Source organism: Triticum aestivum, chromosome 1B (genome assembly GCF_018294505.1).
Source record: "Triticum aestivum cultivar Chinese Spring chromosome 1B, IWGSC CS RefSeq v2.1, whole genome shotgun sequence".
Lineage (NCBI taxonomy): Eukaryota > Viridiplantae > Streptophyta > Magnoliopsida > Poales > Poaceae > Triticum > Triticum aestivum.
In genome coordinates, this window is record NC_057795.1 from 545,495,118 (window position 1) to 545,510,155 (window position 15,038).

The 15,038-nt window shown below is 45.2% G+C and overlaps 1 protein-coding gene across 22 annotated transcripts; it reads left to right on the forward strand.

The window, feature by feature from the left end:
* The first annotated feature begins 701 nt into the window (after positions 1 to 701).
* Positions 702 to 6,100, forward strand: LOC123137228 (uncharacterized). 22 transcript variants are annotated; one of them, XR_006467975.1, is made up of 10 exons: positions 704 to 1,392; positions 1,515 to 1,591; positions 1,681 to 1,722; positions 1,787 to 1,837; positions 2,146 to 2,240; positions 2,593 to 2,645; positions 2,762 to 4,008; positions 4,105 to 4,236; positions 4,322 to 4,997; positions 5,777 to 6,100. XR_006467975.1 is itself a non-coding variant. In XM_044556879.1 (9 exons), the coding sequence occupies exons 5-8, from the start codon at positions 3,706 to 3,708 to the stop codon at positions 4,961 to 4,963; spliced, it is 537 nt and encodes a 178-aa protein (XP_044412814.1). In that variant the 5' UTR covers positions 711 to 1,392; positions 1,515 to 1,837; positions 2,146 to 2,240; positions 2,593 to 2,645; positions 2,762 to 3,705; the 3' UTR covers positions 4,964 to 4,997; positions 5,777 to 6,100. The 22 variants fall into 22 exon arrangements, 1 of the variants encoding a protein (XP_044412814.1); XR_006467977.1 differs by having other exon boundaries at positions 1,515 to 1,573; XR_006467954.1 differs by having other exon boundaries at positions 706 to 1,392; positions 1,515 to 1,722; positions 2,762 to 2,826; positions 3,695 to 4,008.
* The last annotated feature ends 8,938 nt before the right edge of the window (positions 6,101 to 15,038 follow it).

The following is a 15,038-nucleotide window of genomic DNA, read 5'->3' on the forward strand; positions in this document are numbered from 1 at the left end:
TTGTGAGCACACAATTTTTAGGAACAAGAATCAACTAGCATAGGAAGGCAAAACAAGTATAACTTCAAAAATTTAAGCACATAAAGAGGAAACTTGACATTATTGCAACTCCTACAAGCACATATTCCTCCCTCATAATAATTTTTTCAGTAGCAACATGATAACAACTTTGTTCTCATACTCGAACCTCTCCCGAAATAGTGGAATACTAACGAAAGTTGACACTCTTCCAAATCCACTTTCATAAATATCGTACAGAGATTCAACATCCTTCAAGATAGTGGGATCACTAATTTCTAAAGTTGACACTCTTCCAAACCCACTTTAAATTATAGTATTATTCATACTCCAAAATATATAACTGAAGTTCCTGGAGCATTTTACCATTAATATAAACTAGCCAACATACAAGCTCAAAATATAAAAGTGAAGCGTACGAAGCATTTAAAACAAAAAAGAGGCTAGCCAACTCCCCTCCAGAACGCTCCCCCGGTTGCAGCTTCGTCGGCCGTCGGATCTGCCCCTCTGACGCGTTTGAGCCGTTGGATCTTCACAACAGTAAAAACCAATTTTCACCTCACGGTCATTTTCGCTGGCTAATGACGGGTGGGCTCGCGTCGTGTGCTTGTTGGCTGGGTTCGTCGTCCCCCCGTGTAAGAAGTTTTGGCCAATCTGCTCCGCACGTTCCGCGTCCAATCCTACCCTCGCCTCGTCCCACTCCCACTCCCATTCTAGCCGCCAAATAAACCCTAGCCCCCTTGCCCAATGCCCCCCGATCCCCACAGCCGCCGCACGGCCTCGCTCCTCCTTCCCTCCCGCCACAACCTCTCCTTGCTCGCAACCGCCTCCTTCCCACCTCCGCCCGAGCTCCGCCTTCCTCGCCCGCCTCCTCCTCCTTGCCATTGGCGGAAGCGTTGAGCATAGGGGCAGCGGCTAGACGCGATGAGCTTGCCTCCGGCGGCGCTAGGAACCTGCACGCAAAGGGCGACCCCATGGATCTGTCCCTGCAGGAGATAGAAGTTGGAGGGAGGATTGAAGGATAGGGGGAGGTAGGCGTGCTGGGGCGGGGTTGTCTCGCCTGCGATCCTCGCCTGCCTCCTCCTCCTTGCCATCGGCGGAAGCGCTGAGCATAGGGGCAGCGGCTGGACGTGATGAGCTTGCCTCCGGCGGCGCTAGGAACCTGCACGCAAAGGGCGACCCCATGGATCCGTCCCTGTAGGAGAGAGAAGATGGAGGGAGGATTGAAGGATAGGAGGAGGTAGGCGTGCTAGGGCGGGGTGGTCTCGCCTGCGATGACAGGGCTGACCGACCGGAGTTGGATCGAGATCCCGGCTGGCACGGCTCGGCTCCAACTCCCTCTTCCACCTCTCCGCTCCCTGACACTCAAATCTGGTAAATCTCCTCTTAGTTCATTGCGCTCTTGGACGATTACCCGATTAGTTATCAATACTAATCCTGATGCTACCTTGGAACTGTATGGTTGGCTGATTTATCTTGTTTGAGCCCTGTTCCAGGCTCTTCTACACACATCCGTAGCTATGGAAAGAAAGCTTGTAGTGGAGTGGCTTCCTTTGTATGATCCTGGAAGATGGTCTATATTGTTGACTATGGACTTCAGACCGTTTATATTTTCCTCCGTGAACCTACCACTGATGTTTTGGAGGTGCTTGCTTTGCGTAGATGACCTCTGAAGCCCATTAGAAAGCATGGCAACGGCTAAAGGTTAGCGCATTTCGAGAAGCCAACAGATCGCCGCCTACTTCCTTAGGCTGACAATCACCTGCAGGATAAAGTGCGATGTTTTGCCCGAGGGGTTGGAGCAGGACCGCAGGATGAGGTGAGAACAAGGGTCATTTCAGATTCACCTGAACCATCCAAAGTATTTGTTAATAAATTTCTTCAAATGAGCAGTCCATCCTATTAATTACAACCCTTTTAGTTCATGTGAGTAGTAGCTGACTTAGTTGTTTATGTGCTTATGAAATGATGAGTATACTTTTATTTTGCTTGGTAGGGGCAAGATCTTGCTATTAATCGACTTTCTAGAATATTTTTTCTTGATATGAATTATGAAATTTGCTTTGTTAACATCTTCATATATTGTCACCTAAAAGGTGTAGGCTGAGATGATCGTTTTATTTGCAGAGAAGATCAAGGACTGGGCCAACGCGGTCATCACGCACGAACCAGTGTAGCCCATTGGCACTGGTAAAGTAGTATCGGCGGCTCAGGGACATGAAGTAAGTTCCTCCGCTTAGGTGTATTGGTGTTTCTGAACTAGCAGGCACAATTCATCTCGTGACCGTTGGCCGTTGTCTTCCCGTCTCCTAAAATTCGTGACCAAGCGATTATACCTGAAACTGAAGCTTGGTCTTTCTCAAGATTTACCATGGTGTAATTTTATGCTATAGTCAAGCCTTGGATATAAAATAAACATGTTATGAAGATGATATATCAGTTTTAGAAATACATATTGAAGGACTGTAGCAGCGTTTCTTTTTACTGAATTTCGTTTTGTTGTTTTTTCATCTATATCGCTCATTTTGTTGACATGATTTTTCAAATATGCCTAATGTTTCTTTGTTTTTTCAGGTTTCTCAAAACTAACAAATGCTGCTCTCTGATAAATTAGGAGGCTGAAGATGGTAGCTTACTGAACTCTCATTTTGGAAAAAATCTAGAGATGTGTAGTGCTGATAAAGAAATGCAGGTATGTATGAGTCTGATGTTTGCATCTTGTGACGCTCCCATGCTCGTGCAGATGCTATCTGGATTTGCCGCCACCGCCTCGAGTCGCTTTCGCCTGTAAATCCAGTCGCCACCATGGTAATTTCTTTTCAGTACCAACTCTCCTCCTGTCCCCCGCATTTGCTTGCTACGGGTTCTTTTTGTGTGTGTGCTTGTTGGCTTAGTGACGTGTGTGTTCAGGCACGCGTTGTCTTTGCCTGCCAGGGTGTTGGCTCTGCTACTTGGCCGGTTACAGCAAGTAGGAAGCTGATAGGATGGTATTTCTCCTTCGTCAGCCAAGGAGTTCACACATCTCTCGGTTCTCTGGGCATGTCACCATGGACAAGAAGAGTGGGAGGACACTCTTCTACTGGTTCTTGGAGGCTCAGGCACAACGTCTCCTTCTCTAGCTCAATTGGGATTTCTTACTTACCTCATTCTCTTGTTTTTCATTTTTTTTACTTAGTCACTTATTTCTGGAAAGATTTTGTAGCTATTATCTTGAGCTGCTTGTAGTTCAATAATGTTTCGGTTGCTACTTGGGGTGCATACATGAGAATACACATTATTTTTCAGTTCAATGCGAAATAGATAACTTTTGGTTGTCGCCATTAGGACACAAAAGTACTAGATTTTGAAGTTTTTAATAGCTCAAATATGCCAACTGCAGAGCAACATGGCAGTTACAATGGTTCCATGTCCTAATTAGTTCTTTTATTTCGTTTTGCAGGCGTATTATGTTGGAGGTTGTTTCTTATTTTTACTATAGATCAAGTTTCTTTGTTTCCTTTCTAGCTACCTCTGTTGCATTTGTTTTATATATCCTATATGCTTTAAATATCCTATATGCTGTCATGATCCTTGCTTCAGTCCTCATGTTGATTTTCCAAATTTGGTTGGGTGTTTTTTTTGGCCCTTGTGCGCTTTGATCGATGTGCTCTGGCTTTGTGACTCTGATGATGCACAGGCAATGGCGGCATGGGTGGAATGAGAGGAAGGATGGGAATCAGCTACTTGCATTCACATGGAGGAGGCAACGTCAACTCGATGGCACAGCAGAGGAGGCTGGGCTCGTTGTGGATCTTCTTGAGGCAGCAGGACGTCCGCGAGAGCATCGCTGCTGGCAACGGCTCGAGTGACCTCTTGAGGATCTTCTCCATGAGCACCTGGGACGACACCAACTCCAACATCATGTTCTCAGCGCCCGACAGCAAGAAGGCCGAGGTGCTCGGCGACAGCGATGTCAGCATGGTCACCAGCTTCAGCAACATCGACTCCCAGGTAGGACAAACTTCACATATATACACTTCACATCCATCCGGACTCTCCCGCCTGCCAATTGTTTAATGCTACACTTCTACTAACACCTTGGTCCAGATTCAGTTAGCCCTCTCGAGCTGGACATGCCCAGCATGGACGACTACCTGCAGCTGCAGCAGGACTCCGCCGACTACAGAGTCCATGCCGAGCGTGGCTGCACCACTGACCCGCAGAGCATTGCTTGGGAGGGTTAGTTAGTTTGCTGCAACATTTTTGGTATTCGTCTTGGTGTTGGATGTTTATACTGAACATTTTTCTTCCTTATGTTGTTTAGGAAAGAAGAACAAGGATCAATAAGAGGCTAAGGAGGCTGCAAAGATCTCATTCCCTACATGGACAAGGTCACAAGGTAACTAAATCAGCTGAATTGATGCACACTGTCAATTATGTTACGACACAGAGATGAAATTTTCATTAGGAATTACAGAAAATTGTACTCGCTAAAGTACTAAATCTGATGACTACATGTTGCATATTTAGCGATAAAACTGAATACTAAAGTACTAAATTTGGTGTTCCTAACCCGAGTTGGAAGTGTTGCCCACGAAAATCGGTAGTTGTCAATAACCCGGACCTTAGTTACTTCAGATTTCAGAATTGCAAAAGTGGCAACTAAAAAAAACCTTAAATGTTAGCTATACTTTCTGTCGTTATCATGATGGTGCAATACTTTGTAGTAGATTCTCTTCGAATCCTTCTCTAACAAGGTTATGGTAGTAATTTGTACAAAAGTTGCTATGATTTTTTGATTCTCAGTTTATTCTACCATGGATTCCCTCTGGTATGTGCATGTTTCACGACTGAATATACACGTGGAAGAAACTTGAGAGCCAATATTAGTGCTAAAGGATTACTCTGATTGCCGATCTATGCTGTCGCGGCAACACAGGCCAATACACATTCAGGAAATATGTGACCAACTTCCCCAAGGTCCCGCATCGTCTACTCAGGTTAATTCTCGGTCTACAACCTCCAAAACCTGCAGTTCTATTTTTAAAAATGCTTAAGCGCCCATTTCTCTAAGCGTCAGCCTGTCGCTTCGCTTATGCTTCATGCTTTCCTGAACATTGATTTCTATCAAACTTGTTTTTTAAGTTTTCATGCTGATTACTGATTGTGGGAGCTGAATTGTGCTCCGGTGGAAGTGTTAGAGTGTATCATTTTTGTAAGCATAATCTATATCCATTCCTATTGGGAACATACCCATGTAAGTATTTGTAAGAATCCTGTAGGAGCATGCTACTAGGACTTATGTAGATTGGCTATTCTAGACATTGGCATGAGAATGGTCTGCATCCTATATATGGTCTTAGTGCGTCTAAAAAAGCACATGTTAAATAACTGTCAGCACAATGGTTTCTAACCAATAGAAAGTTACTCCCGTTGGTATATATGAGGGAATGTTTAATATTTTGTTAGAATAATGGTTTTATTAATTGGATCATTATCACTTCCATGGTGCGCCTACTTTCAGATATGTAAAATCCAGGACTCTTATGTAATGTGCCTTCAATATCTATTCAATAGTTGAATAGCAACATCAAATCATTCCTCGAACTTATTATATCATGCTCTCTAACTTCTTGACATTTAATTTCAATTAAACAAATCTTGTTCATAGTGAAAAATATATTTTATAGAAAAATAGCCCTTTATTCTATTTATTATCTCTAGCTACTTCTACTGTGGTCCTTGCTTAATACCGATGTTTGTCTTGTGATTGATTCAGGATATTCTGTGCCCCAAGCCCTACAGAATAATGCCCAGTCTAATTTCAACAGTGGGCATGACAACATCAAACTTCTCTCTTCAATATTGAAGAAGCGGCGGCTTACTCGGATCAATGGGCATGCACTTAGAAAAATAGCTAAAGAGTATGTGATATTCCTAGAGTAAATAAAGGACATGGTGTGCTCATAAGTTAGACAGAAGCAAAATGTTATTTATTATGCTCCTGTTGTATCTTCAGACATTTTCTTCCACCTACCAATACCCCAGTATTGAATATCTACTTTCCCATTGTCGTACATAAACTGATGTTAGTATTTGTGCATACTCTTTGTCTTAAGTGGGCTTTCTTTTAAAAAACATGCCTTTATATTACCCAAATAACATAACAGATTATGTAATCTAAGTATATGTTTTAAGAGATAAGTCTTAGTTTTTCATATAAATGGGTTACAAATTGTATGGATTCAAATTGGACTCTGTCATTTGGTCGCAAAATGATCACAGTGATGTCTACGACCTCCTCCTAGATGTATTAATCTCAATCTCATGTTTGGTTTTCTTCCCTTTTCTCTTCTAATGATGTAATTTCTTTTACTAAGATAACACCATGTTTGTTGTAATGCCTTATTTGATGTAAGATCTCTTTTCTACTTTGAATGAATTTACTTCATATGTTAGTTTAGTTCATCATTCAAAGACGGTGGAATATTTTTGTCCTTCACGGTTAAATGAGCATGGTGTAAAAGTATGTCTATGTTCTCTTTCTTCAAGTGATTCAAGTAAATGAAATTGTTTATTTCGAATTTAATACCTTTTAATAATAATCATAATGAGAGGGGTATGCTTCTCTCTTTGGGCAAATGTTACTTCAGACAACATGTACTAAGAAATAAAAACTCTGGAAATGTATTTGAATCGCACAAAAATAGTTCGTAGTTCTTATTCATACTTCAAACACGTGAGGCTCTGCAAATTAAACCATGTTTTTTTTCAAGGCGCATATGGATTTAGCAGACCACAACTAAACCGACTCTATATACATGGCCTGTCGGATTTAGCAGACCACAACTAAACCGACTCTATATACATGGCCTGTCCTTAGTAAAGGAAACTATTTTCATCGCGAACATGGCTTTAGTTGATGATTCTTGCAGCATGAAACTATTTTCATCGACAACATGTGTTTAGCAGGTCTCTGCGCCATTTGGCGCAACGGGTCAACTAGTTCTATAAAACCATACTCAAACGATTTAAGTGAAGCACAACGAGCAATTCTATAAGATCATACTTAAAAGATATAGGTGAAGCACATGAAGCATTCTGTAAATCAATGAAGAGCTAGCTCATACTAGCATGAATCTTAAAGGAAAATACAAACACAAAGGACACAAATCATGTGAACAAAACAAAAACCGAGGTATACCGATATTTGTTGGAGAAGAAAGATGGGATGCCAACCGGGGCATCCCCAAGCTTAGATGCTTGAGTATCCTTTGAAATATTTACTTGGGGTGCTTTGGGCATCCCCAAGCTTGAACTCTTGTCTCTCTTTATTCTTCTCACATCGGTAACTCCTCGTTCTTCAAACACTTCATTCACAAAAACTTAAACAAAAACTTTGTGAGATCCGTTAGTGTAATAAAGCAAACTACCACTTTAAGGTACTGTAATTAACTCATTCTTTATTTATATTGGTGTTAAACCTACTGTATTCCAACTTCTCTATGGTTCATACCCCCCGATACTAGCCATAGATGCATCAACATAAGCAAACAACACACGAAAAAAACAGAATCTGTTAAGAACAGGACAGTCTGTAGTAATCTGGAAGTTTAGTAAACTTCTGTAACTCCAAAAATTATTAAGTAAATTTAACAATTTGAAAAATTTGTACAGAAGTAATGTGCAGAAAGTTTCAGACCCATTTGACTTTCCATTAAAAAATGTAAATTCATGCACTACAGCCAAAGTTTCTGTTTTTGTTCTGCACATAGTAAACAAGCAATCTTAACATGCTAAAACCAAAGCTTGGCACATTATTTTTATAATACAAAGGATATATACAAGCGGGTAATTATTTACAGAGAAACTTCCATGAAAAATTCTACATTGTTTCCGTGAGCATGAACACAAGTGCTCAAGGTCGACCCTCACTTCTTCAATGCATAACTTTCCAATCACTTCTCTTTTTGAAAAACTTTTTTTAGGCATGAGAGGCAAGCAAATCATTTTTGGTATTTTCATTATTTTTAATTTTGTTTTATATGTTTCACCCACAACTAAACAGGAACAAAAAGGAAAAACAAAATCTACTAAGTAAAGAAAGCAAACAAGCACACACGAGAATATCAACCCCACGCTATTGCTCCCCGACAACGGCGCCAGAAAAGAGCTTGATAATCCCCAAGTACAGGGAATCATCGTAGCAATTCCCAAAGGTGGAAGTGATAAGTATGGAGTGTCGAACCCACAAGGAGCTAAAGGTAAGATCAATATTCTCTCAAGCCCTATCTGCCACTGATACACTCTACATGCACCAAACGTTTGCTTCCAACTAGACACAAGAAATAAAACTGTGTTGTGGGTATGAAGAGGATAACTTTGTATGACATCGGAGAGCTAAAACATAAAAGTAGGTGCTGTTATCATAAAGTTAGAATATATTACTAAATAACATAAATAGCGAGTGTGGAATAATGGTGGATCGGTGTGCGGAATTGTCCTAAGCAATTGTTAACAAGATCGATAGTCGTCATTGCAATTTCATATGAGGGAGAGGCATAAACTAGCATACTTTTCCTACTTGGATCATAAGCTCTTATGATTGGAAACTCTAGCAAGCATCCGCAAATACTAAAAGATTCATTAAGGTAAAACCCAACCATAGCATTAAAGCATCAAGTCCCCTTTTATCCCATACGCAACAACCCCCTTACTCGGGTTTAAGCTTCTGTCACTCTAGCAACCCACTATAAGCGAATCATGAACATATTGCAACACCCTACATCGGGAATCCCTTACGCTTGCGCGACACTGAGGACACCATAGGACAGCACCAAAATAAAACATACAACTCGTACCAATCTAGATCATCAATCAACTCAAGGACAAAAGATATCTACTCAAAACATCATAAGATGGCAACACATCATTGGATCATAATATATAGCATAAAGCACCATGTTCAAGTAGGGATTACAGCGGGGTGCGGGAGAGTGGACCGCGTAAAAGAGATGAGGATGGTGATGATGATGGTGATGTTGATGAAGACGATCACCGCGGCGATGATTCCCCTCCCGATGGCACTCCGGTACCACCAAGAGAGAGGAGGAGAGTTTCTCCCCCTTGTGCTTCCTCCTCCATGGCTTTCCCCCTCTGGTCCTTGGTCTTCATGGAGATGATGGCCCCTCCGAGATCCTCCTCCATGGCCTCCGGTGATGATGGCCCCCTCCGGCAGGGTGCCAGAGAGGGCCTAGATTGATTCCTCGTGGCTACATAGGCTTGCGGCGGCGGAACTTCCGATCTAGGTTAATTCCCGAAAGTTTCAGTATTTATAGGAATTATTGGCGTTGGTTTCACGTCAGGAGGGTCTCCAGGCCATCCACAAGATAGCCCCCCCTAGGGGCGCGCCCTCCTATCTCGTGGGCAGCCCGGAGCTCTTCTGGCCCAACTCCGATGCTCCGTGGTCTTCTTTTGATCCATAAAAAATCCTCAAAAATTGGCACGTCATTTGGACTCCGTTTGGTATCCCTTTTTTGTAAAACACAAAAACAAGGAGAAAACAGAAACTGGCACTGGGCTCTAGGTCAATATTAGTCCAAAAAATCATATAAATGATATATAAATGGATATAAAACACCATAGATGGGTAATATAATAGCATGAATACTTCATAAATTATAGATACGTTGGAGACGTATCAGTATCCGGCTTCCCGGAGCTTCATAATGTCCTGCTCCATAACGGAGGAGACCATCCACTTGCCTCCCGCTCCGGACATGTTTGGAATGGCTTTACGGAGAAGGTGAGAACTTGGGCGCTGGAGCTCGAGCATGCGAGAATGGATGTGCAGGGGAAGAAGAAGGCGTGTGTGAAAAAGAGGGATCCTTATCTATTTATAAAGGAGGTAGAAGCTGTGCGCCTCCCCACTTGCCTGGTAAACTCGCTTATTCCCCAAGCGCTGCGTTGATGTCGCGGTTGGGTTACCCACACCCATATTGATGAGAATCCCGTGATAAGGGGACACGATCTTTGCTTCGATAAAACATGCCAATAAAACCGCCTCGTGATATGTGCAGTAGCAGGTTGGAAAACGGTCCGTGTAATGACCGGGCCGCAGCGTGATGTCACGTTATGAAAAGATGTCAGCATATTAGATTTGTGGAATATTGTGCTCTCTACGATGGTATGTGGAATTTGTTTTGCAGAGCCGGACACGATCTTTGTGTTCAAAATCTTCTATGGAGTATTCGGAGAAGGAACCCACCTTGCAATGCCGAAGACAATCTGCGCGCCAGACTCATCGTCATTGAAGCCTGGTTTAGGGGCTACTGAGGGAGTCCTGGATTAGGGGGTCCTTAGACAGCTGGACTATATACTTTGGCCAGACTGTTGGACTATGAAGATACAGGATCGAAGACTTCATCCCGTGTCTGGGTGGGACTCTCCTTTGTGTGGAAGGCAAGCTTGGCAATTCGGATATGTAGATCTCCTTCTCTATAAACGACTTCTGTGTAACCCTAGCCCCCTCCGGTGTCTATATAAACTAGAGGGTTCAGTCCGTAGGACAAGAACACCAATCATACCATAGGCTAGCTTCTAGGGTTTAGCCTCTACGATCTCGTGGTAGATCAACTCTTGTAATACTCATATAATCAAGATCAATCAAGCAGGAAGTAGGGTATTACCTCCATCGAGAGGGCCCGAACCTGGGTAAACATTGTGTCCCCCACTGTCGGTGTCAAAACCGGCGGATCTCGGGTAGGGGGTCCCAAACTGTGCGTCTAAGGATAATGGTAACATGAGGCAGGGGACACGATGTTTTACCCAGGTTCGGGCCCTCTTGATGCAGGTAATACCCTACTTCCTACTTGATTGATATTGATGATATGAGTATTACAATAGTTGAGCTACCACGAGATCGTAGAGGCTAAACCCTAGGAGCTAGCCTATGATTATGATTGTCCTCGTCCTACAGACTAAACCCTCTGGTTTATATAGACACCGGAGGTGGCTAGGGTTACACAGAGTCGGTTACAAAGAAGGAGATCTAACACTCGAATCGCCAAGCTTGCCTTCCACGCAAAGGAGAGTCCCATCCGGACACATGACGAAGTCTTGAATCTTGTGTCTTCATAGTCCAACAGTCCGGCCAAAGTATATAGTCCGGCTATCTGGATACCCCCTAATCCAGGACTCCCTCAGTAGCCCCTGAACCTGGCTTAAATGACGATGAGTCCGGCGCGCAGATTGTCTTCGACATTGCAAGGCGGGTTAAATCTCCGAATACTCTCGAACACTTAAATCGTGTCCGGCTCTGCAAGACGAATTTCACATACCACCGTAGAGAGAACAATATCCCAAAAATATAATCTGCTGACAACTTTAGATAACGTGACATCACACCATGGCCGAGTCATTATTCGAACTGTTTTCCCACAACGATCCGCCACACATATTGCGAGGAGGTTTCCTTGGCACGTCTTGTCAAAGTAGAGATCGTGTCCCCTTATGACGGGATCCTCATTAATACGGGTACGGGTAACCCCACCGCGCCATTTAACGTGGCGCTTGGAAAATAAGCGATTTTATCAGGCAAGCGGGGAGGCGCACAGTTTTCGCCACCTCTATAAAGGGATAAGGATCTCCCATTTTTACCCACGCCTCCTTCATCCTTTGCTCATCCATTCTCGCACTCTCGAGCCCCAGCGCCCAAGTTCTCACCTTCTCCGTAGGACCATTCGCAGCATGTCCGGAGCGGGAGGCAAGTAGATGGCATCCTCCGTCACGGAGGAGGACATTACCAAGCTTCGGGCGGAGGGACAGATCACCCCCACTCCAAAGTCTCAGTAAAGAGTAGTGTTCCTCTCTCATTTCGTCCGTGGACTGGCATTTCCATTTCATCCATTTGTCCGCGGGCTAATGTTTTACTATGGTCTAGACTTCCATGATCTAGCACCAAATTTCGTCCTCAACATCTCGACGTTTATCATCGTGTGCGAGGCCTTCCTCCGCACCAAGCCCCACTGAGGGATTCCCAGATAGGGGGGTATCTGGATAGTCGGACTATGTACTTTGCCGAACTGTTGGACTATGAAGATACAAGATTGAAGACTTTGTCCCGTGTCCGGATGGGACTCTCCTTTGCGTGGAAGGCAAGCTTGGCGATTCGGATGGTAGATCTCCTTCTCTGTAACCGACTCTGTGTAACCCTGGCCTCCTCCGGTGTCTATATAAATCGGAGGGTTTAGTCCGTAGGGTAAGAACAACAATCATACCATAGGCAAGCTTCTAGGGTTTAGCCTCTACAATCTCATGGTAGATCAACTCTTGTAATACTCATATCATCAAGATCAATCAAGCAGGAAGTAGGGTATTACCTCCATCGAGAGGGCCCGAACCTGGGTAAACATCGTGTCCCCAGTCTCCTGTTACCATTAGCCTTAGACGCACAGTTCGGGACCCCCTACCCGAGATCCGCCGGTTTTGATATGGACATTGGTGATTTCATTGAGAGTTCCTCTGTGTCGTCGCTGTAAGGCTCGATGGCTCCCTCAACCTTCAACAATGCAGTCCAGGGTGAGACTTTTCTCCCCGGACAAATCTTCGTTTTCGGCGGCTTCGCACTTCGGGCCAACTCACTTGGCCATCTAGAGCAGATCGACAGCTACGCCCCTAGCCATCAGGTCAGGTTTGGGAACTTGAATTACACGGCCGATATCCGCGGAGACTTGATCTTCGACGGATTCGGGCCTGCGTCGGGAGTACCGAACAGTCACGACGTGCATGACTTAAATATGCTATCGGACAGTATTCGGGATATCGCCCCTGCAGCCACTCCGGACCTAAATCTAGGGCAGATCACGTAGACCGAGGACGGGTGGATGGACCCCGCCATGGAGGCCGCATACTATTCGGCGGTAGTGCCGAACACAGACTCCGCCATTAAGGGGATCTGCATCACCGGACCCCCAGACCTGTGTCCGGACGTGGGTTCCGAACCACGAGCGCCCGGGCTCATCAAGTCCGATTGGGCTCCAATAATGGAGTTCACCGCCACGGATATCTTTCAGCACCCCACCTTTGGCGATGTGCTAAATTCATTAAGGTCTCTCTCTCTGTCAGGACATTCCTGGCCGAACTATGTCCGGCTCGAGTGGGAAGCAGGCGAGGAAGAAATTCGTTACCCACCCACCACCAACTTCATAGCCACCGTTGATGATTTGACCGACGTGCTTAACTTCGACTCTGAAGACATTGACGGTATAGACGATGATGCAGGAGAAGAATAGGAACCACCTCCCACAGGGCGCTGGACTGCCACCTCTTCATGTGATATATACATGGTGGACACACCCAAAGAAAACAATGGCGATGAGGCAACAGAAGATAACCCCTCAGGGAAGAAATCAAAGCATGGGCGTCATCGGCGCCGCTCTAAGCCCCGCCACAGCAACACCGGCACTGGAGAAGAAAACAATCCAGATGGTGCCGAAGAGGAATACAATCCTGATCAGCCTACCATCAAGCAGGCCGAACAAGAACACGGGCAGGTCAGCCCAGATGAACAGGCGACGGACAGATACTTGGAGGACGACAACTATATGCCTCCCTCCGAAGACGAGGTGAGCCTCGGCGATGATGAATTCGGCGTATCGGAGGATCCCATAGAGGTGGAGCGCTTTAAGCGCCGGCTTATAGCCAATGCAAGAAGCCTGAAAAAGAAGCAACAACAGCTCCAAGCTGATCAAGATCTGCTCGCAGACAGATGGACTGAGGTCCTGGCGGCCGAGGAATACGGACTCGAGCCCCCCACCAAGGGTTACCCAAAACACAAGTTGCTACCTCAGCTAGAGGAAGAGGCCGTAGAGCCTGCACAAGATGAGGCTGACCGGCCACCTCGTGGCCGGGATAAAACGACATATCAGACCGAACACTAGCCAACACCCCCACGCCAGTTCACTATGGCCCGGCGCAATACGCAGGACCTGCAAGACATATTGGAAAACAACGCAGGACCACCAAGATCGATCTACGGATCATGGGGGCGCGCCATAGCACATGACGATGACCGTCATGCTAGATACACTAATAACAAGTCCGGTCGGGCCGAACATAACCGACCAGACTTAGTCGGACTACGTTGTAACATAGCCCAGCACAGAGGCGCCGCACACCCCCTTTGCTTCATTGATCAAGTAATGGATCATGAATTCCCAGAAGGGTTTAAACCCGTCAACATCGAGTCATACGATGGCACAACAGACCCCACAGTATGGATTGAAGATTTCCTTCTCCACATTCACATGGCTCGCGGTGATGACCTACATGCCATCAAGTATCTCCCCCTTAAGCTTAAAGGGCCAGCCAAACATCGGCTGAATAGCCTATCGGCGAACTCCATCGGCAGTTGGGAAAATCTTGAGGACGCATTCCTCGACAACTTCCAAGGAACTTACGTGCGACCATCGGATGCTGATGACTTAAGTCACATTACCCAATAGCCCGGAGAGTCAGCCAGAAAACTCTGGACTCGGTTCCTAACCAAAAAGAACCAAAAATTTTCGACTGTCCGGACACCGAGGCCCTGGCGTCCTTTAAGCATAACATCCGCGACGAATGGCTCGCCCGACACCTTGGCCAAGAACAACCGAAGTCAATGGCGGCCCTCATGACACTCATGACCCGCTTTTGCGTGGGTGAGGACAGCTGGCTGGCTCGCAGTAGCACCACGCCGAGAAACTCCGGCACTTCAGATGTCCGCGACAGTAACGGAAAGCCATGGCGCAATAGACATAAGCGTCGGAACAATGGTGACAATACCAAAGATACGATAGTCAATGCCGGATTCGACAACTCAAAATCCGGTCAGCGGAAAAAGCCGTTCAAAAGAAACAATCCGGGATCGTCCAGCTTGGACTGCATACTCGACTGCTCATGCCAGATTCACGGCACCCCCGACAAACCAGCCAATCACACTAACAGAGATTGCTGGGTGTTCAAACATGCCGGCAAATTGAATGCTGAAAACAAGGACAAGG